The following is a 26,840-nucleotide window of genomic DNA, read 5'->3' as shown; positions in this document are numbered from 1 at the left end:
ATCCCTCATGCCAGCCCTTGGCTCCCCGGACCACCCCATCTCCCACGTCAGACCCAAATTACTCAAGGCAGTGGCGCTCCATTTCTGTGTCCCTATCTCTATGGTGGCATGTTTTGCCCACATGACTGGGCATCCTTTGGTAGCTCTTTAAATAATTAGAGGGCAGTGAGGAACCGAAGTCACCCTCCAAGGCAAGTTCTTCCAGAACGCCAGTGGGAGCGGCTGTGTGTCAGAGGTGTGTGCACACACAGGGGAGGCTCTGAGAGTTGGGGGGCATGAACAGGGTGCAGAGGCTCTGCACCCCCAGAGAGCTACAGCACAAGTCTTTGCACAGGGGTCTCCTCGCCCACTCAGCTCCCAAGGGGAACTCTCCCTCTCCCCTGTTCCCAGGCCCTCCTCAGTCTAGTGGGCAAAGCAGCCTTCTCCAAGCCTCCCAGGGCCCTCGCGGGCTCCCCGCCTGGCTTACGTGGTCGATGAGCTCCTTGACCATGCCGTTCCACTGGCCCTTGTCGTCCTGTGCCCCGTACTTGCCGTCCTCCACCAGCCGGATCTCATAGGAGAAGCCCAGGATGTGGGCCAGTTCCTTGAGCAGGTCGATGCAGTAGCCCTCGAACCGGTCGTTCCCGTACAGAGTCCTGTCGGACTTCCGGAACATGACAAAGGGCTCCTCCTGTGGGGACAGACGGGAGAGGGGCTGAGGAGGCTGAATGGATGAAGTAGAGGCAGGCAGGGGACAGAGTATTTGGGCCAGGGCCTCAGGTCATGTTTTTTAAAAAACTTGGGGAGTGCAGACAAATGGCCTGTTCAGGCAGGAGAGGGAAAGCACATTTATTGAGCACCAACTTTGGGCTTCAGGAATGTCCACCTACTGGCAGTTCCTGGCACAATGGCAGATGCTCAGAGGTGCTTACTGATTTATCTGCCCAATGGCCACATAGCAGCTAAGCTCTGGGGCAGGGCTTGAACACAGACCATCTGATTCCAAAGCTCACGCTCTTTCTGCTGCACCAGTAACATAGACCAGTGGTCCCGAAAGTGTGGTCCCTGGACCAGCAGCATCAGCATCACTTGGCGACTTGTTGGAAATGCCATTCTCAGACTCTACCAAAACGGAAATCTCGGGATGGGGCCCAGAGATCAGATTTGAAGAAGCCCTCTGAGGGACTCCAATGCCTTGGCAAGTTTGAGACCACTGATGTAGAAAGCCCATCATCAAGGCTCTTCCCTGATTTCTCAACCAACTCCTATTTAAAAAATTAGCTCTACCAGCTTCCTATCTTTCTTTCCAAATCATCTCCTCAAACCCCTGATTTAGGATGCACCAGGGGAGCCTGCATTTAATGAGCATATACTATGTGCCAGGCCCTAGTAAATTAGCAAATGAGATAATGACTCTAGAGGGCCTGCCCAGTACAGGGCCAGCTGAGCATGAATGCCTGGCAGACAAAACTAGCATTGCCTTGCTTAATCTTCCTTCACCCTCCCACCCCGGGGTAGGTACTAGCAATCTCACTTTATAGATGCAGAAAGTAAAGTTCAGAGAGGACCAGTGACTGGTGAGTTAAGGCAGAGGGAGGATTTGAACTCAAGGCCTTGTGACGCCAGAGCACAGGCCCTGAACCACCGGGCTGTGTCAGAGGCCCCTAGTAGTATGGACGGGGGACTTATGGAAATGTGGCTATGAGGCCAGAGCACAGGAGAACAAGTCTCCCAGGGAATGGGGAGCCAGTGAGAAACCAGTTTCTCATTGAAAACAAACCTTGGGGAACCCTGCAAAGGAGAACTAGGAGAAGAGACAGGAAAACCAGTGGAAAGAAGCTCTTGACCTTGACCAGTGTGAGGTCCACAGTGTGAGGAACTGTGGGCGCCAACCTGGCCCAATCCAGCCCACAATATATTCTCCAAACCCAGGTCAATGTGCTGGTCCAAGTTTCTGCTGACTCCATCCACCCAACTTCACTCACAAATCCCATTCCTGGGTCTTTGCCATGGACAAGCTGGACTCCTAGCCCTTAGCAAACTCAAAACATTTGTTGAGTTCCTACTGATTTCAACTTTTCTCAGAGTCTGTTTAATTTAAACCTCACAACCCTGCAAGAGAGGTGACATTGTCCCTATATGATAGATGAGGAAATGGAGGCTCAGAGCAGGTCAGTAAGTTTCCAAGTTCACACGACTTGTAAGTAGCAGATTTAAGAGTTGAACCACAGTTTGATGAAGCCCAGTTCCAATCCTTCCCAGTCAACTGGCCCCTCTGCCTGACTCATGCTCCTCTCTGTTCCCTGAGCTCAGACTCTCCTGAGTTGATCTACTCTTCTAGACTCTAAACTCAGGTCAACTTCCAAGAGCTGCCTTCCCGGGTTCTGTTCCTGGACAGGGAGGCGAGAGGAGTTCAGGTGGGGCCCAGGAAAGCTGCTGAGTCTCCTTGGAGGAAAGGGGACTTTGGCTGGTCTATGCAGTGACTTTGTACAAATTAGAAAAAGGCTCTCCTGTCCCTGGGCATTTGCTGTCCCCCACCCTAGCACAGGGATTGGTGAGCAGGGCCTGGGTGGGTTTTTAATCCCAACTCATCCTTTCAGTCAGATGCTCTTGCACAGTGAACAAACTGCACAACTGCCTGGCAGTCCTGACTCTAGCTCAAGGAGAGAAGGCATCACTTTCCCAGGAGAACCATGAAGCACACATAGTTTCCCCTGAACAAAATCTACTTCCTTCTATAAAATGGGGTTACCTTATGGGGCTGTGGTGAGGATCAGATGAGTCAATTCATGAAAAGCACTGAGAACAGTGTCTGGCAATGAGTAAGCACTCAATGAATGTCAGATGTCATTATTATTAATATCACCATCATCATCATTTTCTTCTTCTTCTTTGTGTGGGCTGGCCTGTTCACGGCCATGACCCTTCCAGCCTAGAGACCACGTCCAATGTCACCAAAGGTGAAAAATCATGGTAGGCAGCAGAAAGCCATTTCCAGAAAGGGCCCCGAGATCACTCACTTCCTGACCCCCTCTCCACGTCCCTTCCTGGCCCTGTCATCTAAAATTAGCACTTCATTTGTGAAGCCACCACAGCCCCAGAATCTATACATCTCCATATAAATACGCTGCCTTCGGAGCAGCTGTAAAATGCCATTAATTTCGGGAAGTGCTTTGCGGATGGCATACATATTTAACAGCCAAAGCCCAGAGCATTAAAATGGTGCTCGCCTTAGTAATGTGTCTCCAGACCTGCAACATTTCCTAGGGGGTAATTCTGAACTCTGCCAACTACTTATTCATGGACTATTTCACAATTTATTACTGGAAATGTCCAGACAGCCGATTCACAAGCTCTCTCGGCTGCTAATCGATTGCTCAGTGAAGGTGCCCTCAATTTCATAACTTCACGCTCTCCTATTGCTCTGGGAGAACAGCCGTAGGAACAGGGGTAATATTTCTCTTCAACAAGTCACAGAAAACATGGGTCCAGAAAAATAACCTTTTCTGACTTTTCATCACCAGGGCTCTTGGTCTGGTCTCCCCACAAGCTCTTCCGGCCTCGGGAATGCCAGGCCTGGCATTAAGCTCTTCATGCACAGGGCCAGCGGAGCTGGAGGACGGGGTCCTGGGGGTTATCTCCAAAGGGAAGGATCCAGAATCACTACCTAATGGCTGCTTTGCGGAGCCCCCATCTTATGCACTATCAGCACCTATGCATGCATGCACCCACCATATGTACAAAATGCTCCTGGCACACACAAACTTTCACTCCTGGATGCCCTGTCTGCCCAGCCCTGCTCACAGAGGCCAAGGATCCTGGACTGAAGGCCTTGACTTCTGCCCGTTAGAATCAGGATAGAGCACCAGGGGCCCCACCCTCCCAGTGGTGCCTAGCAAGAGTTGGATCTCCCTGTTCAGGACCTGGCTTTTCTTGTTTTTTTTTTTCCCTCTCCACGGCTGGTTGCTGAGGTGCTGGCCTGCTTGGCAGGTGCACGATATGCACAGAGCGGGAATATGCCCATCGGGGCGCTTCCTGACACCCGCGTGTAGGCAGAGGCCCACACGCTCACACACACTGCCGCTGATGCTCCCATCAATAGCCAAAAGAACCCGAACCTTCTGAAGCAGGGCCCCCCCGAGTGAGTCGGGCGTGTTTGTGGGTGGATGAGCTGAGGTGTGGCGGGATGAATTTTTCATGAGTTCGTAGAAGAGCAGAAACAGAAGAGAGCTGGGGCTGGGCAGGGAGCGTGGGGGAGGGCAGGCTTCCAGGCTCCTGGGGCTGCCTGGGGTCAGGAATGGGGAAGGACACCTGCAGGTCTGTGAGGGTCAGTGGTGTCAGGGCTCGGTCTGGCTGTCTGTCTAGGTTAAGGGACCCTGAGCACCTAACTCAGGGGTTCAGGATAGGGGAGAAGAGGAAGTGGACTTCGGAGCAGCCCACACAGAGCTGCTGCTTCCAGCTACATCCAGATGCCAGGGAAAAGAAAGAGGAGAAGAAACCCCTCTCATCAGGGGTCTTGGATCTAGGCCCTGCTCTCTGGGGTCAAAGCAGTTTGATGTTCCTGTAATGGAGCCTTAGTCCTGCCTGTCACTCAAAGTGCGGTTGCCCTGACAACACACTCCCAGGTTGGGGGGCGGGGCCTGTGCTCTCAGCAGGAGGTGGCCCTGTGTTCTGGCTGCCAAGCCTGAGGCTGGGTTTTCAACCAGCAGCTGAGGGCGGGGCCAGGCGGGCCCCTCCCGGCAGCGTGCAGCTGTCCCCCCCAGCTGAGAGCAGCCCTGCGCGCAGACCTCAGACCTCAGATGACCGTTCTCCTTGGGCATCTGGGCCAGCTTCTAGGTGTGCAGGGAGCCCTAGGCTGGTCCCTGTATGGAGCTGGGCATCTCTGGTCCCGGAAGCCTCCAGAGACACTTTCTGCTGGGCACAGAATTTCTTGGAGACCAGGGTAAAGCTGCGTGTCACATCCTCCGCCGCATCAGGGATGCTCCGGCGGTCACCCCTTCACTCCCCTGCCCTGTAGGGAGAGGCTGTCCCAACCCTCCATGATCTCTGGGCAGTGGGGATGGAGGGCGCTCGTTGAGGGTCATCCCCAGACCCTTGGGAGTGGCGGGACTGTGAGCTGAGATGATTGGGGGCCTCCACTTCAAGCAGGTCTGCTGCCATGCGCTGGTCGTTTGGGGTCAGAGGCCAAGGCAGCTGGGGCCAGGGTGGGGAGTTACCGTGATGCGGGAGACCATGGCCAAGGCCGGGGACGACGTGGTGAGCAGGACGCGGGGTGTATGCATCAGCAGGTGACGTGAAGCTGGGGCTCAGTAAGGGGCTCACGGATCACAAACCCTAAACACTTCAGGGGCCAGCCAGGAAATAAAAAGTCTGAGGCAGCCCAGTGCACAACAGGAAAAGGGGGGCTGGGGGGAGGAGGGTGAGCCAGGGAAGGCCCATCCTGCCTGCAAGGCACTCAAATGCAAATTCAAGTTTATAAAGCACCCCCTGCTAGAGATTACCTTGGCGACCGTGGCCAGGGGTCAATTTTTGGTGATGTTCAGGTCTCTGCCTGTGGATGGAAGCAGAGGTTTTCTCTAGAGCTCTTACTCTCCATGTGGTTTTAAACCTGAGCTTTACAAGTGATTGGATTTTGAATCAATAAAAATAATAATAATAACAATAATAGCAGCTACCACTTATATTGCATTTGGCTTCTTAATCCTATGAAGCAGGTACTATTATCATCACTTCCAGTTTTTAGATGGGGAAACTGAGGCACAGAGCGGTGAAACATTTTCCCTGGGTCAACACAGTTAACAGAGAAGCCAGGACTCAAACCCAAGGGTCCGTGCTCCTAACTCTCCTGCTCCTGTCACGCCCTCTGGCCACGCGGCATGTTCTAGAACAGCTGCTTGGGCACATTCACCTGGGCGCCTGGCGGCTGTGTCCAGGTTATGGGCCAAGAGGGCCTGTCCCCTTTTCCATCCCTTGGGTGCCTGAGAGCCAGCCAGATGCTGGAGATGGGACCTCTGGTGAGCAGCTCAGAGGAGCAGGGCCCAGATCTTTGCAAGAGCTGCAGTCAAGGCAATGGATGTCCGCTGGATTTGGCTGCTGTCTAGTGTAGACAAAACCCTTGCACCTCTGCAGAAGGGTCTTCTGGTCCTGAAAGCAGGCTGCTGCCATTTAAATACAATTTACCCCGGGGTCTTTCAAGGTGCTTGTATTCTGCATCCTTTCCGCCTATTATCTTTAGGTACTTTGGAGTGTACTGCTTTATGGTTGAATCACCATAGCTCATTTAATCCTCTCTCCTCTTAATCTCTTAAATCATATTACTTTTACCTTTTAAAAAATATCTTGTCCTGTGGAAAGTGTTTTATTTATATCTCACATTTTATGCAGCTCTGCTTTTAATCTTTCACCACCTTTTTATTATTTTATTTTTACCCTTTTATATTTTAGCCTGGTTACGCTTTTATCCTTTGGCTTTTTGACATTTTGGTTTTACATTTTTTTACCTTGTCTAGTCAGAGCTGTTAATTATTTATTTTAATTTTTCGTCTTCCTTTTAATATCTTTCCTTTTCATCTTATTCCGTATTTCCATTTTCTCTTTATTAGTTTCCTTTTAACCTTTTAATTTTGTTCCCTTTTAACTTTCCCTTTATCTAGTCTATTTTTATTCACATCAATATCCCTTTAATTGCTCATCAGCCTTCACTCTAATCCCCTTGCTTTTTTTATTTGTTTATCGTTTAGAATTTTACATTACAATTTTTTTTCCTGTTCCTGCTGAGATCTTTTGACTTACTGGTTTCAACAGCCTGATTCTTATTATTTTTTTGCTAACAAAGAATTCCATCAATAAAGGCAGCATGAGTGTGGATGTTGGGTAGACACCCGTAGGGTGTCACCCCGAAAGCCCTCTTGTCCCGGCTCTGCCCACAGCTTGCCCATAACCTTTAGACCTCCACTGCCCTCGGCGTGGATCCCCTCGCCGTCATAGCCCGGGGGCCTGGAGATGCAGCCCACAGGTTAGAAGCCCCCCAGAAGCCCACGGTACCCCGGTGGCCCTGCTCTCCAGCATTCGGGGAGGGTGAGGTTTTCCCGGCATCCTCTCCTGCTCCATGGGCTCCGCCCTCCATCCAGCTGCAGGGCACAGAGGAGAGGACCGTCCAATAGGCCTGGGGGAACCACCTCTGGTGGGGAGGCCAGTGGGGCAGACCCTTGTCCGAGTGCCAGGGGGGGACCCAGCGCAGGGTGCCCCGCCCAGCTCCCACCTCTGTCCTGTGGCAGCTCACTATTATTCCAAGCACTCTCAGCTGCAAGAACTCCTTTTTTTTTTTTTTTTTTTTTTTTTTTTTAAGCCAACCTATTTGCTTTATTACGAGGAGAAGCTGGAAACTGGCTAGAGCCACAATTGTCCTCGAAGCATCAAAGAACCCACCAGGCTTGGGCCTGCAAGGGCAGGGCTGTGTCTTTGAGAGTGTCTGACACCCCGAGGCCTTCCAGGGAGACCCGGGCACGTGGAGTGGGCACAGCACTGGTAAGCTACAGGAGGCCAGCGGCTCCAAGGTGCAGAGAGCCAGGTAGCCCCCAAGAGCCACTTCTCGGGTTGAAATGATCTGAAGGAGGCACTATTCCACCCCGGGGAATGGAGAGTGAGTGGGGCATGATGAGAGCTGGGGGGCAGGAACCGAAGCATGCATGTGTGTGGGCTCCCAGCACCTGCTGGGCTCTCTGGGAATGGCCACAACTCCTTCCATAGCTGGGGTGACCCACGGGAAGGGCCTTGACCCCGGGAACTGAGGTGGGAGAGGCAGGTCCCGAGACCCATTGTAATAGGCCGCTGAACCCTCCTTACTTCCGCCCCCCGTCATGGTTCCTACTCAGACATCAATGGCTCAGGGAGTGGATGGGGCTGAGCTGCAAAATCTCAGGGCTCTGCAAAGGGCTGGCCAAACAGGCCTTTGGGAAGAGGCGGCTCCCTGCTTGCCCCCTGGGGTCTGTGGCCTGTGTGTCCACTCCTGCAGCTCCACCTACATCTTCTGGCCTCCCAGCAGCCTCCTAAGAGGTACCCGGTCTGCAAGGAGTGAGGAGATGGAGGGTTTCCCTCCAGCCCAGAGAACCTGCCCACCCCAGGTCAGGCGGTCCCTCCTGCAGGGGCTGCAGGCTCTTACCAGCACCGTGGTGACGATGAGTGACCTGTTTGTCAGCGAGTCGGTGACGTTAGGGCCTCGGCCCTTGGCAACCTCTGTGATGTTGAGCCCCTCGGCAGGACTCCACACCCCAACCTGGATGGACAGGCAGACAGAAAACACGGCTGACTCCTCCTGCTCTTCAGCCTATCTGCACATCAACAAGGTCACGAGCTCGCTCCATCGCCCCCATAGTCGCTGCTAACATGCTTGGCACTAACCATTCTGAAGACAACCTTGCCTCCTGCCTCCTTCCCTGGGAGGCACCCAAGGTGACTGGTCTCCTGAATCTGCCACCTCCCCTTGCTGGCAAACCCATCACCTGCTGCTGAAAGAAAAAATGCAGCAGGAAATGACGGTGAATGCAAAGGCAGACCCAGGGGGCTGCCAGGCTGGAGCTGAGCAGATGCCAAGCAGGAGTTGGGGGATCGGGCGTCTTGGGCCAGGGCCAGATCCTGCCCTGGGATGGGATGGAGTGGCTCTGAGTCTGGTGGACAAGGGAGACCCTCGACACCCAGCTGCTTGTTCACTGAGTCTCAGCCCCAGTGCCAGCCCCTGGGGGCAGACCACCTCCAACAGGGGATCAAGAAGGATGTTCCATGAACATCTGTGGAATGAGGACGTGGCCGATGAGATGTGTGAGAAGGCAGGATGGGGCAGGAGAGTGGTCTCTGTAGCTGTGTTTGTGGGGGGTGGAACAAGTGAGGATTCTCACAGGGGGCCTGGAAGGCTGCTAATTTTGAAGGCAGTTTGCTTTGAGGTTTTGGTTTTCCTTCTCAAGCTGGCAGATACCCTGGCCAAGGTGGTTTAACTCGCCGCGCCCCCCCGCCCTGCCAGTGTCCTTGTTAACAGGCCTGAGGCTGGAGGGAGGTGAAGAAGAGTCAAGTTTACAAATCGTCCTAAAACTTTGGACCTCTCGAAGGTCCTTTTTTTCCACCTCTGCCCAGCTCTGTCCCCATCTCAGCTCTACTCTCTCAAGGAAGGTCCCAGAGTGCTCACTCTGTCCTTGGCCCAGTTGGTGGGGAGGGGGGACTCAGGAAACGGAATCAATTAAACAGAGAGACTGAAGGCAAACATCCCATTAAGAGAGCTGTGCAAAGCAGATAGAGAAAGACATGTAATTATGCTTGGGTAATTCTGCCTTAATCCTCCCCAAGCCAGCAGCTTGAGCTGGCTGGATCAGTGATGACCCAGCTTAGCAAACAGAAGCCATGATCTGGGAGGCAGGGTACCTGCATTTGGGGGCTCAGCAGATCATCTGGAGCAAGAAGAGAGAAGCAGACAGAATCAAAGAGGCTCTTCTGTCAAGGGGGTCAAGCTAAGAGCCAAGCCTGTTGAGCAGTAGGGTGTGTGCCTAGCAGAGTGCCTGGGGCAGGAGTGGCTCAATTAACACCTTGCCCCAGCAAGCATCTATTACACTCCAACTGCATGCCCCACTAAACACCAAGTGCTATGAGGTTAAGAGAATAGGTATGACTGAAGGGGCTCCAGCTGCAAGGCCAGTTTTCAGAGGTTCCCACAGTCTGAGTGGCTGTGACCAGGTGCCTTTTGGTGGGTGCCTCTGCAGGCCAACTTTTGCCCAGGGATAGTAGAGAGGAATTTTCTTGGGTAAGAGCAGTGGTCAATTTGTAGCAATTGCCTTCAGGGCTCTTGGAGGATTCTGATGCTTTAGATGGGCTCAGAGGGAAATTGTGCTCTGATATCAATTATTGATGCCTGCCACTGGCATGGGAGTGGGAAATGTTGGCTGTGGACCATCCAATTGCCATCCCTAGAACATCAGGCTTTGACTAGAGATGGTAGCTGAGAGAGCAAAGATGAGATCCCTACATGAATGCTGGATTTCAGTAGGACTACCAAAAGGGGAAGTGAGCTCCCCATCACTGGAGGAGTTTAAATAGCTGCTGGAAGCTCATTTGGTGAGAACACATGTAATCCATATAGGGTTACCCGGGCTGGTCTTGACACTTTTATGGGTAAAGGCCACGGCCACTGTACTTAAGGTGCTGACACTATGTGGCATGAAGATGGGTACAGATGAATGGCAAGGCTCTCCACTGGTCCCTCCCTTGCATAGTGGTCCCCAGGTGGAGTGACCATGGCTACAAGGTGCGAGGAGGGAAGTCCGCATCTGAGGACTGAACAAAGCAGGGCAGACAGAGACCACATCCTGCGACCAGAGAGATAGCCCTGGTAAAAGCTGGAGGAAGGGAGTGTGGCTGGACTGGGGGCGGGGGTTCAGGGAGCAGTGGAGACCAGGCAAGGTGGGCTCTCTTGGAGAGCCTTAGAGGCTTGGGTGAGGGGCTGAAACTCAATGGCTTGGCTCAGGGGAGCCCTCGGAAGTTTCAGAGCAGGGCGGAGCTTCACGTGTGAGGACACTCCGGGGGCTGGAGGGCTGGAGGGTGGAGGAGGGGGAGGTGTTAAAATAATCCAGGTCAGAAGCCCAAATCAAGGCAGTGCAGGGAAGAGGGGGTCATCAGGGACTCCTGCAGGCCCAGAGGCATCCGAGGCAGCCCCCAACTTTCCTGCTCCCTGGATTTTACACCCTGTGCCCCAGGGTCTAATGTGCACCAATGGCTAGCTGGGACCACACTGTCTAGGAGGAAGAGTGTGGCTCTGTCCCTGACCCCAAGGTTCCAGGGCGTGCTGAGAGGCTGGGGGTGGGTGTCAAAGCCCTTTCTTGGCCCAGTAGCCTGACTTGGACAGAATATGCTGAGGGTTCCCAGGGATCAGAAGTGGTGCCATTCCAGACATTTCTACATTAGCCATAGAAGGCTCCAGTCTCAGGCAGGACCTGCTCTTCCAAACCCCCAGGAATCAGAGAGGCCTTAGAAGCCTGGAGTGGGGGAGTCAGAACCCATGTGCTTTAACCTCTCTCCCAGGGTAGGAACCACCCTGATCAGCAATTACCCTGTCTTTGCTTAAATGCCTCCAATGACAGGAAGCTCACTACTCCTCAGGCAGGCACCCCCTGATTGTTAGAAAGTCTCTTATTGAAGGACACGCCTATTCCAACCTACGTGACAGCCCCACAGGGACGTGAGGACATCCCTGTGCCCCACGAGTTTTAGAACTTTTCCCAGGTTAGGCACCCCCAACGGCCCTTGCTCAGAGTGGTGGTTAGGGGGTCTGCCACAGCCAGGCCGCTGGGTTCTGCGGCCCTTCAGTCAGATAGGGCCTTCCTGTTCTCTGACGGCCGATGGCTCTGCCGGGGCACCGGCCGCGCTGGGGCGTGTCCGGGCCTCTGCCTGGGGTCTCTTGTAGGGGATTTGGGGAGCTCCTGCTCCTCCCCTGCCTGGCTTCCCTCTTCTGTCCCCGCGCACCTTCTCCAGGCCGTCCTCCTTCAGACTGACGATGTCCAGATCGAAATCTGTCCGTAAGCCACTGGTTTTGTTGAAAACAATCCGTCCAGTTAATCCTTCCCATTGAGCCTGCCGGAGGGGAGAGGGCAGAGCGGCAATTCCTCAGGCTCATAAATCATCATTCGGTACAACTGTACAATGCTTCATTTTAATTACTCCTTGCACTGATACTGTTCCCCCAAGACCATGATTAATTAATAATCACCTCCATCATTGCTCGGGCTGCGGTGCGAGCCAGCGATTTCCATAAATTCTATTATGCTCTTTAGCCGGCTTTACATTTGCACCTTCTCGTGTACAACATCGATCTCGGATGTGCCCAAATGAGCCCCCGCCTCGAAGCCATGGGAAAGGGGAGCCCGTGTCAGAGTCCCAGAGGGAGGCAGGGAGGCAGGCGGGCAGAGCCTGTGCAGGTGGGACCTGCTGAGAGGCAGAGAAGCCAAGCGGCCGGGCTAGCCTGGCTGTAAATCCAGGCACATGGAGTAGCCCCCAGAGAGGCAGAGGAGGCAGAGCCCCAGCGGGCTCCATGCATGTTGTGCTTAAGAAATCTGGGCTCAGATCTCTGGGTTCAACCACAATTAGCTGTGTGACCTTGGGCATTTCATTTCACTTCTCTGCTTCAGTTTCCTCATCGGTAAAATGGACCTAATAATAGTACCTATCTTACCAAAATGCTGTGAGGGTAAAATGAGATAAGTCATGGAAAATACTTAGAACAGGGAAGCGGATGTGTCTCAACTGATAGAGCATCCACCTACCATATAGGAGGTCCAGGGTTCAAACCCAGGACCTCCTGACCTGTGTGGTGAGCTGGCCCATGCGTAGTGCTGCTGCGTGCAAGGAGTGCCGTGCCATGCAGGGGCGTCCCCTGTGTAGGGGAGCCCCACGCACAAGGAGAGCCGCCCTACACGAAGAAAGTGCAGCCTGCCCAGGAGTGGCACTGCACACATGGAGAGCTGATATCACAAGGTGACACAACAAAAAGAGACACAGATTCCTGGTGCCACTGACATGAATGCAAATGGACACAGAAGAACACATAGAGAATGGGCACTGAGAACAGATAATGGGGCAGGGGGAAAGGGGAGAGAAATAAATAAAAATAAATCTTAAAAAAAAAGAAAAAAGAAAATACTTAGAACAGTGCCTGGCGCAGCATAATCCCTGAGTAAAGGTAGCTTTTGTTATTTTTTAAATTGTCATTAGCATTGCTAACACAGGCAGGCAGAGGTTCAGAGAAGGTACAGGACCCTAACTGAGAAAAGCTCCATGCTCTCCATCAAGGGCCTGCAAACTACCACCCATGGGCCAAATCTGGCTCACCACCTGTTTTTGTAAATAAAGTTTATTAGAGCACGGCCATGCCCATGTGTTGTGTACTGTCTGTGGCTGCTTTTGTGCTGCAAGGGCAGAGCTGAGTAGTCGCAGCAGAGAACGCAGGGCCCATGGGGCCTAAACTGTTTACTAGCCGGCCCTTTCCAGAAAAAGCTGGCTGACTCCTGTGCTAGGTGCTCTCTCTCCTGTAGGCCCAGAGCTTTCACTCTGCAAGGGACCTTCCTGCTCTTCACCTCTGAACCCTCCCCAGCAGCCAGGCAAGGACGGTGATTCCCCTTTTACAGACAAGAAGGGCCGGGTGTGGCCTCCCAAGCTCACAGAGTGGTCGAGAGCTTGAGCTCAACTAGGGCTCGGGCTCGCCAGGACTCTGCCCTCAGGCTGGACCCGTTTCCCATTCCCTTCTGCCAGAGAGTTAGGACGGCGGCTGGCACACAGTGAAATGGCTTCCGGTGTCTGGGGGAAGAACAAACCCCTTGCCTCCTGGGTTTCTTGGGAACGAAGGTAGGCCTGGGAGCTGGAAGAGGGGAGAAAACTTGGGTGCTCATCCAGTCCCTGGGTCCTGGGGTTAAAGGGAGGGTTGGGGGGTGGGTGCCCAGGAAGAAGCCTGTGGAAGGTCTGCAATTGGAAAGCTGGGACTGAGCCCTTGCTGGGCCACATTTGGCTGCTAGTCGCACTGGGGCCTTGATCCCTTGCTGATTCTGGAAAGAGCTCCAGAGCTCCCCCAAATGCACTCCGGCACCGACGCATGTGCTCATGACTTGACTCGCGAGTTCATGGGCTCACGGGTCCCTGGAGGCTTATCTGTGGATCCCAAATGGGAGCCCTTGGGAATCTCCAAGAACATGGGCAGCTCTAAGCCATGGTGAAGTCTTCCGGATAAACGGGTAGTTGGGCAAAGGGGTGTGCAAGGCAGCAGGCACTGTCTAGGTGGCAGGAGGCTGGAAAACAGTGACAAGTGACCTAACTCCCTGGGCTAGGAGGGAAAATCCTCCTTCATGGGGATTAACAAAATGTGGCTACAGTGCTTCGCCCAGCGCCCGGCACGCACTCACGGCTGCGTGGTGCCATCCTCCCGCTTCTCCGTTGGTGCTTTCATCTCTTGAGCTCCCTTGGAAAGGCCTGGCCCTTCAGGCTTGCTACCCTGGTGACTGCTCTGCTCCTGCCTGGGGCTGCGGCTGGGGCTTCGAACCCGAGATAACGCTGAACCCCAGAGCCCAGGAGCAGAACTGAAGCTCTACCTCTGCAGGGGGTCCTGCTTCTGGCCCAGGCACCCAGGGAGCTGCCCTTTTGGGCACACACAACACAAGCTCTGTCAGGGATAGAGGGGTGGCTGGGGCGTTGGGGGCGCTCACCTGGGCCAAAGCCTGAGACCCCAGCATCAACCCCCTCTCAGCGGACTAATCTCCTTCCCTACGTGGGCTCGCTTTGTTCTCATGGCAATCCTGGCAGGTGGGCGTCACTGTCGCCCCATTTTACAGATGTGGACACAGGCTCAAACAGGACTCAGCTCTATGGTCACAAGTAAAGGTGGAGTGGGGCAGAGTCCCTCGGCGCAGCAGCAGAGCTGACGGGCTTGGGGTTGTAGGGCCCAAGGTGGAGTGGGGGAAGCTCACACAGACCCTAGGGAGCTGAGGACAGCGATTAAATGGGGCATGAGAGAAGGTGAAAACCACTGCTTTATGACTTCACAGCGCCTCGGCTTCCCTCAGGCTGCCTCCCCCGACCCTGCAGCCTTCTCCTCTCCTCTGTGGGCCCTGCACCCTCAGGCTATTTCCTGGGCCCCAGGGGAAATCACAGCAGGTGCCTTCAAACCCAAACCAGCTCGCCCAGGGAAGCCTTCTCTCCTCGTCAGCTACAGAGGAATTAAATGCCAGCAGGTGCGCGGCCTGTCAGTGGGCGGGTGGGCAGGGGCAGGGCAGGCCGCCGCTGGCAGCTCCTCCCTGTGACATTTCCCGGCCGCCCGCCCCTTCCAGCCGCTGCTCAGGACGTGCTAAATGAAAGATGCTTCACAGCTCTGAACTCCGGCCTGGTATTTTGCAGCTCCTCTCGGAAATGCCAAGTCTTTAAAATGATTTACTGTCGCACAGCCAGATGGGGAGACGGCAACCTGGGGGTGGTCTGAGGCAGGGCACCTGGGCCCTGGCCGTGGCGCTCGGGTTCCCTGGGCCCGCAGCCGGCCCTCCGGTCAGCCACACAGCCGCCCCGGGCCTCGTGTCCACAGCTACGAAGTGGAGACCAGAGGAAGACGTGTCTGAAAGGACCTGCGAAGGAGCACGGCTGACGAGCGCGCGGGCCGCCTGGCCCGGCCCTGTGCGGGGCACAGACAGACAGACTCCACCTGCTGTTCCGAGGGGACGGCTAGCAGGGCCGCGTGGGCCTCTTCTACCCCAGCCTCTGCTCCTCGAGGTCCTTCTCGGGATGCGGGAACGTGTGCCAAGGACTGACCTGCTGCCTCACCACCATGAGGCGCGTTTGCAGGCGACGAAAGCGACGCCGAGGGATGGGCAGGGAGGGGCCCAAGCCGTGCAGGCTGGAGGAGGTAGAGTGCATGTAGGGAACGCTAAGCTCGCGTTTTGCCGATATTCCTTAAAATATCTTTCTACCAGGCAGGAGCAGCTAACGCCGGCCTCACCCTGCAGCAGTAATGGGGGCCTCGGGACCTTGGGGAAGGCAGAGGCCCCCTGAGTCTAAGGGGGTGAGTTCCTTTGGTATTTGCTTCCTTTCCTTTCGGGAGCACACTTACCACTGCACTAACTTGATTGACGTGTGTCCCCCTCCCTAGGCTGTGAGGTCTTTGAGAACCGGGACTTGCACGCAGTTTTTGACACTGTCTTCCTGACCATCCTTCAAGGCCAGCACTCTGACCATCGCCAGGACTGAGGATCAAAGAGCTAATCATCGCACACAAAGCCACACAGCTAGTTGTGGAGCCAGGATGCAAGCCCAGGCCTCTGTGAAGTGGGGACAATAAACCCTGCTGTTTAGAGTTGACGAGAACAACGGCAGATGGGGAGTCCTTTGAAACTGACAGTGGACACTGTTTCCACGGTCATCTCCCACTTGGCAGCAGGACAGGTTTCACGCTTACTTCCTGGTTCCTCTGATCAGCTCCTTGGATGGGACGTTTCCATCTCCTGCCATGGTGCCAGGAGAGTTGGGTCCCAGCAGGGACCCTGGTGGGGGAGTTGGTCAATGGGCCCGTGGCGTGAGCATGAATTTGTGGGGCCGATTAGTATTTCCTAAGCTGCCTCTGCCCGACTAAGTGCTCCAGGTGTGGTGTCCTGTTATCCTCCTGGCATCCCTGGAGGTGGGCAAGCTCAGTATCCTCCTTTTACAGATGAGGCCACTGGGGCTCAGCCAGGTTTTCCAGCCAGCCCAAGGTGGCCCAGCCAGGAAGCAGATGAGGTCCCCTCCAGCCCATGCTTCCTCCCACGGCAACGCTGACCACCTGCGGAGCACCTGCTCTGTGCCGGGACTGAGCCTCTTAACGCTGGGTAAGACTGGTCCTGTCAAGTGCATCCCCCCTCCCCCCCAAGGAAACGGAGGATTGGACATGGGAGGCAACTTGACTGGGAGCAGAGAGAGTGGAGATCGGCTCTGCCTGGCTCCCAGACCTGGGCCCTCAGCCCCTCCGCTGCTCTGCAGCACCAGTAGCGCCCCCCCGCCCCACCCTGGGCGGTGGCCCCGGCGGGGGTGGCAGCGGCACTCACCTCCTTGATGAAGTTCATGAAGCGGCCGCCAAAGCGCCAGGCCTTGTGCCGATGGCACTGCAGGGAGTTCACGGTCATCTGGGGCGCCCGCTGATAGCACACAGACACGATGTGGACGGCGTCGTACAGCAAAGCCGCGTCGGTCTGGAGGGGAGGTTCCGGGGCCCGCCTGAGAGTGGCTGCTGAGCCCCTCGAGTCCTCGGCCCACTGGGCCCTGTCTCCCTCCCCTTCCCCACCTCAGGCACCCGGGGTCCTGGTGAGGGCAGAGGCCCCGAGGCCCTTGCAGTGACCGTGTCCATGCCTCTGATGAGAGGCCAGGGCTGGACCGCCTCTGCGGCTGGGCAGACACTTGACTCACAGCCTCTGCAGTCAGACCAGCCTCTTCTCCTGTCTGTGCCCCCCCACCCTGACCACGCTTTCTCCTCTTCTGCCTCCCCAGCCTTCAACCCTGTTACCTCCTTCTGGGCAACTCTACCCATCACATAGTCCTCAAGTGCCCAAAAGCCACTGGTCCTTATTCCCACTGCTCTGCAGTCATCTGCTTGCAGGCCCCTATTTTCCCCCCAGATGGGGGCCTTTGGCCGGGGGGGGGGGTGTGTGCGGCTGTGTCTGATTCATCTCTGTGTCCCCTAAGGTGTGGCCTAAGGTATGGCTGACAGGTGGCAGGTCTTAAGAAGGAAAGTGGAAGAGAGGAAAGAGAGAAGGAAGGGTGAAAGGAAGGAAAGACAGATGAAAGGAAGGAAAGATGGAAGGAAGGAAGGGACAGAGGGAGGGAGGAAGGAAGAAGGGAGGGGGAGGGGGAAAGGGGGAAGGGGGGAGGAAGAGAGGAAGGAAGGTGGGGTCCCCGCCCCGGCCGCCCAGCTGCTGTACCATCATCACTCCGTCCAGCAGGCCTGATTCCGCTCGGGGAGCCGCCTGTAGCCGCTCCATGGACCACTTCTCCACGATAGCCGAGACGTGGGGGTTGTCCACGTTGAGGATCCGGAACCCCGTCAGGTTCACCCCTGAGTAGCGGTAGGGCTCCAGGTCTAACGCATAAAGATCCTTGATAAAGAGAGGCTTGTGTAAAAACAGGGCTCACCGCAGCGGTCAGCGCTAGCTCCCTGCCCCCTGCTCACGCCCTCGTCAGGCCAGCCCGGGAGCCTGAGGCTGCAGCCCCCGTCCCAGCCCAGCAGGCGATGAGGTGGCCTGGAGGACCTGACTTGGAGTCCACTTGGACTTGGGTCTGCTGACCTCTGACCCTGCAGACTAAGCGCAGGGCCTTGGGCAGGCCACTCCGCTGCTCCGCCTCTTTAGATGCCTCTTCATCTAGAAAATGGGGGTCATACCTCCTTCGGAGGACTCAGTGCAAGTGTCCACATAAAACTTCCAGTCTAGCACCCCAAAGGAGCTTGGGAAGGCCTGTTTCCTCTGATGGGGGTGGCCACTTTGGGAGGAGACAGGGCACTGGCACCCCCAAGATACAAAGAAGGTAAAAGAGGGTGTTTTAAAACGGTCTTCTGGGGAAACGGACTTGGCCCAGTGGTTAGGGCATCCGTCTACCACATGGGAGGCCCGCGGTTCAAACCCCGGGCCCATGCGCAGTGCTGATGCGCGCAAGGAGTGCCCTGCCACGCAGGGGTGTCCCCCACGTAGGGGAGCCCCATGCGCAAGGAGTGCACCACGTAAGGAGAGCCGCCCAGAGCGAAAGAAAGTCCAGCCTGCTGCCCACACTTCCCGTGCCGCTGACAACAACAGAAGCGGACAAAGAAACAAGACGCAGCAAATAGACACAGAGACCAGACAACGGGGGGAGGGGGGGAATTAAATAAATAAATAAATCCTTAAAAAATAAATAAATAAATAAAACGGTCTTCCGGCCCAGGACTAAAGGAGTATGGGCGCCCTCTTCCCTCTTCCTCCCCACGTCCTGAGTGGGGGCCTCCTCCCCGCCTCCAGGGCACCTGCTTGTCTTCTGAGGGCCCATAGCACCCAGCCTGGTGCAGGGGGCAGGCTGGGGGTCTCCACGCCTGGGGAAGCCCAGCCCCAGCCCTTCCCTAGCGCCGGTTCTGGGGCAAGGTGGGCTGGCAAGGGAAGAGGGCAAAGAGGAGCAGGGGGAGGGGGCAGAGGGACAGCGCAGCCAGGCCCGGGGTGGCCGTGCAGGAGGTCGTGGGTAGCAGGAAGAGCAAACTGGAGCTCTGTCTTGTTGAGAAAAACTATCCAAGATGTGGAAATAAGGCAAAGGGAAAGCGGTGTGTCCTTTCAATGTCATACTGAAACATTGTTTGATGGGCCTGTCACAGACTTATTTAGTTCTATGGGAGAATCTACCTGGGTTTAACATCACTGTCAGCTTCTGGTTAAACTTGTAGATTTTAGTCCAGTAGAAAAGATAATCCCAAAGGTTATGGTTTTATTGCTGTGTAGGACGTCAATCCATTTTGTATCTAATATAGCAATCTCATTCTACATTTTTTTCCCCAAAATACATATAAATATCCAACTCACCAAATGCTCTTTGAACCAGCTTTACCATCCTGCCGGTTCTCTCATTATTGGGTCAAATAATCTTTGACATGCGTTCACTCTATATTTGTGGGAGACTCTTGCTTTTGGCTTCTTGAAAAATAGACTTTGATCGTCTAGGCTGGCCTCATCCTAACGATGGGGAAACTGAGTCCTAGGTCACCCTCTGGGCTCCTCCTCATCTATTGCTTATACTTTTCCACACTCTCCCTCCACCAACCTACCTTGTCCCTGACCCCAGCCTTCACTCTCTCTGGGACCCCTCCTCTCAGCCACTCCATCCCGTGCTGGGAGAGAGTGGCTGAGGATACACTTGGGCTGCCCTCATCTCTCCGTGGTTGTGGCCATCGTGAGCAGCACCCAACCTGAACGCAGAGCCCCAGCTTTCGTTAACTCAGTGGTGGCTCGTGGAATGATGCCGCTAATAAAACCTGGAGCCCACAGAGAAGATGTTTCATGCTGTGTTGACTTCCTCTGGGCTCTGAGGTGTCCCCAGCTATTGATAGTTTTTCCTGCACCCCCAGAGAGGGCCTCCTTCTGGAAATCACTGGGTTGAAGGTTGGACAATAGGGGAGAGGCTTGGAGCAGATTTGAGCACAGGCAAGAAAGTTTAGTCCCAGCCTTGGCCAAACATACATGGTCCTGATTCTAGGCCAGGATTTGGGATAGGGAAGGGGTGGGGGGCATGAGAGCAGGAGGCAGGGTCTTCAGCAAGTGAGTTGGTCAGAGGGTGTCTCCACAGCCCCAGTCTTGGGGCGGTGGGGGGAATGGAGGTACGTGGGATTATATATTGTTTAATCTTTGCAACCCATTGTTAGGCAGGTACTAAGAAGTATTTTCATTTTACAAATAAGAAACAGGGACTGAGGAGTGAGATGACTTGCCCAAGGTCATACAGCTAGCAGAAGGCTGAGATGGGGTATGTAGCCAGGTCTGCTTGGAAGGTGTGCTAGAGCTGGCGGGAGCTGGCTGGAGCGAGCTCCACCTTCAGCATTCCACATTCCACATTCCCAGCTCCACATTCAGCAACGTTAATGCTGGTAGCAGGATATTGGCCATGGTGGGAGTGTTTACACCATGGAAATTGGCAAATGCTACAAACTGGGTTTTATTCCCCTTAGAGAGCTGGTTGTTAAGGCTGCGAAACATTTACCAGCATGCCACTGTCTGTCGTATTCAAAACTCCATACTCCACACCCCTACTGGTTGTCAACACAAGACTCCTGTCCAAATTGTCTTCGGAGCTTTTTATTTTGAAAGTACGGACCACATCTAGCTAGATATTCTGATTCAGAAAGGTGCCACGTTTTGAGAAGCCACTCCTGTCTGGGAAGCTTAGACCAGGATACTGGAAGAGCCAGAGAGGGGCAGCGAGGAGGGGGAGCAGAGAGGACAAACACCCTGCAGGAGGCCCCTCTTTCCCTGCTTCTCCTTGAGGGGTGGCCCAAGGAGGCAGTGCAAGGTAGTGAGGTCACACGGACCAACCGTGAAACCAGGCCATCAGCGTGCAAGGCTCACCTGCTCCCTTCCCTCAGCCACCCTTTGGCAAAATGGGGAGGATGAGAGCACCTACTACAGAGGGTTGTCACGAGGAAGAAATGGGCAAGAGCTGCACTTGGACCATATCCGGTGCATGGTAAGCCACACACCCTGCCTTCTCCTGCAGCTGCTGAGGACAGGTGCCGGGGTCCTTACTGGGTCCTTCCTGCCTGCACCTTCTGGGCAATAGAACAATACTAATGACCTATAAACCTAAGTGTCCCATATGTATTAATTCATTTGATTCCTATTACACACTTACAGGGAGATGTGAATATCACCCCATTTTACAGAGGTGGAAACTGAGTCACGGAGAGGCTAGGTCTTTTGCTCAGGAATACCAAGTTGGGGAGCGATGGGAGCAGACACAGGCAGGGCGGCCCCAGAGCCCTCCCTCCCCCGTGACGACGTGTGCTCCCACCACCCCCAGCCTCTGACCACCCAGCCCCCAGCTTATGCCCACTGGGCGCGGTACTCACCCCTCCCACAGCAACCAGAGGGCTCTTTCTGAAGGGTAAAGCCAACCTGTGAAAAATCTTCCCACAGCTCCTTACTTCCTTCTCGGAATAAAGTCCAGATCCCTTGGTATCGTTTACTAAGGTGCCCACCCCTCCAGCCTCACTTTCCTTCCCGCGTCCTCCCACTTCTTTGCTCCAGGAAGACCCAACTACGTTAGTTCCCCTCTCTCATTCCCTGCCGCCTGCATCATGCAGCTTCCCTTCCCTGTGCCCTGCACCTCTACACATGTTCTCTGTGCCTCCTCAGCCCCTGTTAGCTCAAGCAGCACTTCTTCCGGGAAGCCTTCCTGGACTTCTCTTCACAGGCATAACGGGATGGGTCCATAGCAATGCTTCTGCAATGTTCCTGGGACCTCTGGGCTTTGACCCCTCTAAGGGACAACTGTCTGTGTCTGCCTCCCTGAGCCAAATGCTCACATCACCCAGACTGGAATGAGAGTCAGCCAGCCGAGTAGCTCCCTGGGGCCTGAGCATTACTGTCAAGAGCCTGGAATGGAGGGACGAGTGTTTCACATGCTCCTCTCTGTGGGATGGCAGCTAGGAAGCACTTGGAGAGCTGCCTGGGGCAGAGGATGAGACCCCCAAGGAACTGCTACAGGCACGAGAGGTCAGTCCCAGACTGCCTTCCAAGGAGGCAGCCCCGAGGAGCTAGAGGGATTTGTTTTGTAGAGTGCTGTGTGCAAGCTCGGGGCCAGATCTGAACTGCTGGGGCCTCGAAGGAGAGGCCACCCTCTGCCCCAGGGCTGCCCTCCTCCCTCTTCCCCTGCACAGGACTCGAACTCTTCTCCAAATCAGAGTTGACCTAATGTCTAAGACCCGAAAGAGGCCAGAGTATTTGCCTGCCTAGCACTCTGTGATTCGGTTTGCTCTACTTGGGCCAGAGACCAGCCTGACAGTGTGAAGGGAGGAGACTCTGGCTTTGAGGGGGATGGGATGCCGGTGACACCTGCTCTTCTGGTTGCCAGACACGCATTTGGTCTGTTGAAACTTCCGCAGTGGCCGTCGCCAGTCCCAGCCTGGGCGCGGCATGCTGGGGTGGCCCCACCTGTTACTCTCCCTGCCCGTCATCCTCCAGCCTGGGCTTGGCTGCAGTGTCACTCAGGGCTTGGGGCGCTGAATGCCCCCAGCCCCGCGACACAAGGGCACTGAGAACGAGGGAGCTGGTGAAGAGGCCTCTTTGTCCAGCTCCAGTTCTCTGTAGGATCTGGGTCGAGACCCCCAAGCGCCGTACACAGTGAACTGTGCACAACCTTGCCGCTTGGCGAAAAGTTGCAGTTCTCAACGCCAAATGTTGACACACTGAATTCAGTATCGACGAGGGACCTTTTAGAAACATTCAGCATAACATAATAGACTAATTCATTAACACCCCATGGGTCTGACTGGGTAGAAGCTGAAGCTCGGAAAACATCGCCTTAAGGAATGACAGATGAAAATATCTTTCCCATGATATAACTGTTATTGCTGGGAAGTGGCATTAATTGTGATTGCTTATCTATTAATTTATTATAATTCTTTTTTCACCCCCAGGCTTTTACCTACGCATGACATGTACCAGGGGCTCAGCTGGGGCTGATTAACGTGGGGTTATCTGGAAATGGCTCAAAGCTGGCTGGAACAGATAATGGTAGCTGGGGTAATTAAAATGTCTTCTGTGGGGGGAGGCCAGTTTGGAGATTTTTTAAGAGGGGAAGAACTGGTGATGTGGGTTTCCTAAAGGGAAGGAGATAAATGCCACTGCCCTCGCAGATGAACAGAGCCAAGGCTGACCAACGTGCACAGAGAGGCAGGGGAGATGGAATCCAGAGATGAGAGTCCTAAGCCACAGGAAGCAGGATGCAGGCTGGGGTGAGGACCTGGGGAGCACGATGATGGCAAGGCACATGGGGGGCAGCTGGGAGATACCCTGGCGGACCCCTCCCACCCCCCCACCCCTACACCAGACTGTAAAACTGTATTGCAGCAACCGTGCCTGGAAGGGGCCACTCTCCCTGGCTATCTGAGAGGAATGGGGAGGAGAAAGGGCAAGGGGCTGGAACAGCCACAGGCAAGACTGGGAGTTGGAGCCGAGCTCTTGACTACTGATTTGCTGTGAGATTTTGGGCAAGTCACTCAACCTCCCTGATCTCAAGTTTCCCGATCACTCAATGGGCAGCATAAATTCTGCTCTACCGGCCTCAGAGGGGTGGAGAGGAAAATCAGCAAATGCGGAGAGTGGGTTTTGGGACCCATGAAGTGCGGGCGCTGCCGGCTCTGCGGAGGCCTCCAATCAGTGCCAATCACCACGCCTGCACCGTCACAGCTGCGCAGAATCCCAGCGGCCCCTCTGGGCCAGGAAACGCTGCCTGCCGGTTCTCAGCGTGACGGCTTTCAGCACGGGGCTCTTTGGAGCTGGATAGCTTCCAGCTGGTGGAAACCCTGACTCTGCCCCTTGCACGCTGGGTGACTTCTCTGCGACTCAGTTCCAATTTTCTGTAAAACAGGGAGAGTCACACCTCCCTCAGGGGGAGAGTTGTTCTGAATTTTGAATGAGCTGGGGTACACCGAGCACACAGACTACATAAACAGGAGTTATTTGATTAATTTAGTTAATACTTACATTGTACTCACTAGATGCCAAGCCCTGCCCTAAGTACCTTACCAATATAAACACACTGAATATTCATAATGACACCCCTCTGAGGTGGCACTATTGTTATCACCATTTTATCAATGGGAAAATGGGATGCAGAGAGATTAAACAACTTGCCCAAGGAAGTGGAAGTATCTTGATGACAATGTTGATAATTTCACTGATTACTTTCTATCTTGTATTGCAGCCATTCATTCATTCAAGAATTTACTGAGTGCCAGGCACTCTCTGGGCACTGGAGATAGAGAGGTGAATTGGACACAGTCCCTGACCTTGACTTTGACCAGCTTGTGAGCTTTATGTCAGATCCATCTTTGTACACTGCCTCCCACCCAAGGGCCTGACTCGGTGCCTGTGTGTTCATATTAAATTCTTTGGAAAGAATTAATATATGTTGCTGGATAAATGAAGGGGTGACTGAATGAGGAAATGAAAGAAGTGGTGAGAAAGGTAAGAGAAATGGATGCTGCTTGGGGCAAGAAGAGGGCCCTGGGGTGCTAGGATCCTGCCCCTTGCCTCCCTCTAAGACCCCTGACCTTGAACCCAGGTGAGCATCAATGTGGAAGGCACTGAGGTTGTTGGGGTGCTGCCTTGGAAGACCAGGCCAGGCTGCAGGGCCGAGGGTCCATCGCAACAGACTCTGCTGCTCCCCCAGTTCCTCGAGAGCCCTCCCTCTTTGGTGTTGCAATGAGGGTTTGAGTGAGAACGGAGAAGCTTTTAAGGGACTATTTGGAGCTGGGACTGGGGACAAAGCCCAGAGAGGGTTTAATTCCAGCCCCTGGTTGAGCAGAGAGGGGAGCCCCCTGTTTGGAAGTTGTTCCCGCCTGACCACATGCACTTCTAAAGGAACCTCCTTAGCCCAAGTCAGACCCTCCGCTCCACGGCCACGGCCTGTATCCCACGCAGCCTTCTGTCCTCTCCCTGCTGCCATACCTAGCCGATTGGCCAAGGAGCAGTCAGCCTGTTCCAAGGGAGGTTTCCCCACTCCAGCCCCCTCTCCGGGGGCATTTGGAAATGTAGGGGGCATTTACTTATTCATTGCCAAGCCTGGAAATTATGAGTGGGAACCAGCGATGCTAAACATCTGATGGTGGGCAGGACATTCTGGAAAAGTGACTTCTCCAGCCCAAATGCCTACAACTGCTTCTGTTGGGAAACACTGACCGGTGTTCGGCCAGTCACCTATTTAACGTGGAAAAAGTGGGTAATGCTCAGAGAAAGGGGGGAAGTGAGAAGTGGCAGGGGAAACGGAAGCCGGTGTAGTGCCGGGGGCCCAGGCCAGCAGTGAGGCGATGAAGTTTCCAGGGAGCAGAACTGAGGAGGAGCAGAGACCACGAGCAGGGAAGGGAGCCACGGGTAGTGAGCGCAGCGTTCAGGCGGGGCTGAGTCACGTGAGCGCAGACAGTTAGAGACATAATCCCAGAGATGCCCCCGGGTCTGACCTGTGGCCTGGGGGTCCATCCTAGACCTCCCTAACGATTTGAGGTGACTCAAGTGAGTTCTGCTCCTTACAATCAAGAGGGGCCAAAGGAGGTATCAGCCTCACAGCACACTTTCTCTCATCTTACAGATGAGGAAACTGAGGCCCAGAGAACTTAAGTAGCTTGTCCAGGTGCAAAACTAAGAGGGGGGCAGAGCAGAGGTCCCATCCTTACCTATCTGCCTGCAAGGCCTGCTCTCTTCCCATTGGGCTGGAAGATGGGTGGGCACGGCCTGCAGGCAGACAGGCTGCTCCAGGCTCACCCTCCACATCCTGGAGGTCTATCTCCTCCTGCCATGCCCCTGTGTCCCCCCCACCCCCCGTCTCCTCCTATCAAGGACTCCAGGGCTTTGTCACAGCAATCCAGAGTGGTGGGACTCCTGGAGGTGAGCCAGCAGGACAGAAGTCTGAGAAAAAATGTGCTGAGCCGCTGCAGACACACAGTGGGTGGGAGCTGGCCTCAGTACCCTGGAGCCCAGGATGGCACGGGGGGCTGCCATGCTATGGGGAGAGGGCCGCCTCCCTGGGAGGTGCTCCACCCACCACTCCCAGCCTCGCTCCTCTGTCCTGCTCTGAGCTCTGAACTGGGGCCTGGTGGAATGGCGGGATCTGGCGGCCTCACTGCCCAGCCTCCAGGGGCTTTCCAGGATGCAGCACGGCAGGGAGAAGCCAGCTCGGAGGGGCAGAACTCCAGAAGGAGGTGTCTCGCCTCAGTCACCGGCTCCAGTGACCCCTTCTCCCTCCACGGCTCTTGGCAGGTCCCCAAGCCTGAGCCCTGATGAGGAGTGGGTGCAGGTGGCCCCTGAGCACTGCCGTGGCACAGGGCACAGCGGGCGGGGGTATAGGGAGGGTAACAAGCAGGGGGTGCTGGGAAAAGTTTAATAATCGGCCCTCTGTGGGGAGGACCCTTGTTTATAGCATTTGCCAACTTTTGTGGTATAACTATCCCCACCACGGTCCATTTCAAGTGCTGATGTGACATCACTGAAGGTGGAATTGGGAGGAGACAAAGGCGAGCGGCTGTAGTGAGCCAGGGCCAGCCAGCTCCAGGGCACTGCGGAAGAGCTAACCTGCCTCTGGGACTGGGCTTTCGCTGTTCCTTCTGCGTGGAAAACCATTCGTCTCTTTCTCCTTGGGGAACTCCTGCTGGTCCCACAAGGCCCCTTCAAGCCTTTGCTTCCCTGTAAAGCTTGCCTCCAGCTTCCCGCCTCCTCCAGCCCCAGGTCTCCTTCTGCAGTGCCCCGTGGCCATCTGTCCAGGCCTGCGACGGCACGAAGGCTGCAGTGTTAGAGCTGGACCTAGAGATGAAGACCAGGCAGACGGCAGCTCTTTGAGGGCAGGGCCTCTGTCCTGGTCATCCCGTGAGAGTCAGCTTCGTGCAAAACATTAACCGGGTGCCGGATGGACAGGTGAGTCTGGTTAAAGCCGAGTGTGCAGCAGCAGCGCTGACAGAAGCTTTGCAGGAGGCTTATTTCAGCAAGAACAGTCCAGCCAGGGCCCAGCAAGTTCCGTCGGCGTCTGGCTCTAAGGCAGGGCCTGGATGTCGGTTGCCCATTGGCACAGGGATCTCTTTATTCTGCTGATCTCAGGCTACAGCTAAT

The 26,840-nt window shown here is 54.9% G+C and overlaps 1 protein-coding gene across 4 annotated transcripts in view; it reads right to left on the bottom strand.

Moving 5' to 3' along the window:
- Positions 1–26,840, bottom strand: part of GRIK3 (glutamate ionotropic receptor kainate type subunit 3) — a 251,307-nt gene that overhangs the window by 42,377 nt on the left and 182,090 nt on the right. For all 4 annotated transcript variants that reach the window (XM_071217537.1, XM_058303866.2, XM_058303865.1 and 1 more), the window contains 5 exons: positions 17,436–17,609; positions 16,566–16,709; positions 11,482–11,589; positions 8,141–8,254; positions 467–670 (listed from right to left, as the gene is read on the bottom strand). In XM_071217537.1, coding sequence (XP_071073638.1) covers positions 467–670; positions 8,141–8,254; positions 11,482–11,589; positions 16,566–16,709; positions 17,436–17,609 — 744 coding nt within the window. The remainder of the gene's footprint in view (positions 1–466; positions 671–8,140; positions 8,255–11,481; positions 11,590–16,565; positions 16,710–17,435; positions 17,610–26,840) is intronic.

The sequence above is a fragment of the Dasypus novemcinctus genome, chromosome 9 (genome assembly GCF_030445035.2).
Source record: "Dasypus novemcinctus isolate mDasNov1 chromosome 9, mDasNov1.1.hap2, whole genome shotgun sequence".
NCBI classification, from domain to species: Eukaryota; Metazoa; Chordata; class Mammalia; order Cingulata; family Dasypodidae; genus Dasypus; species Dasypus novemcinctus.
The sequence above is the reverse complement of the archived record's forward strand: the minus strand, read 5'-3'. Positions and strand labels throughout refer to the sequence as shown.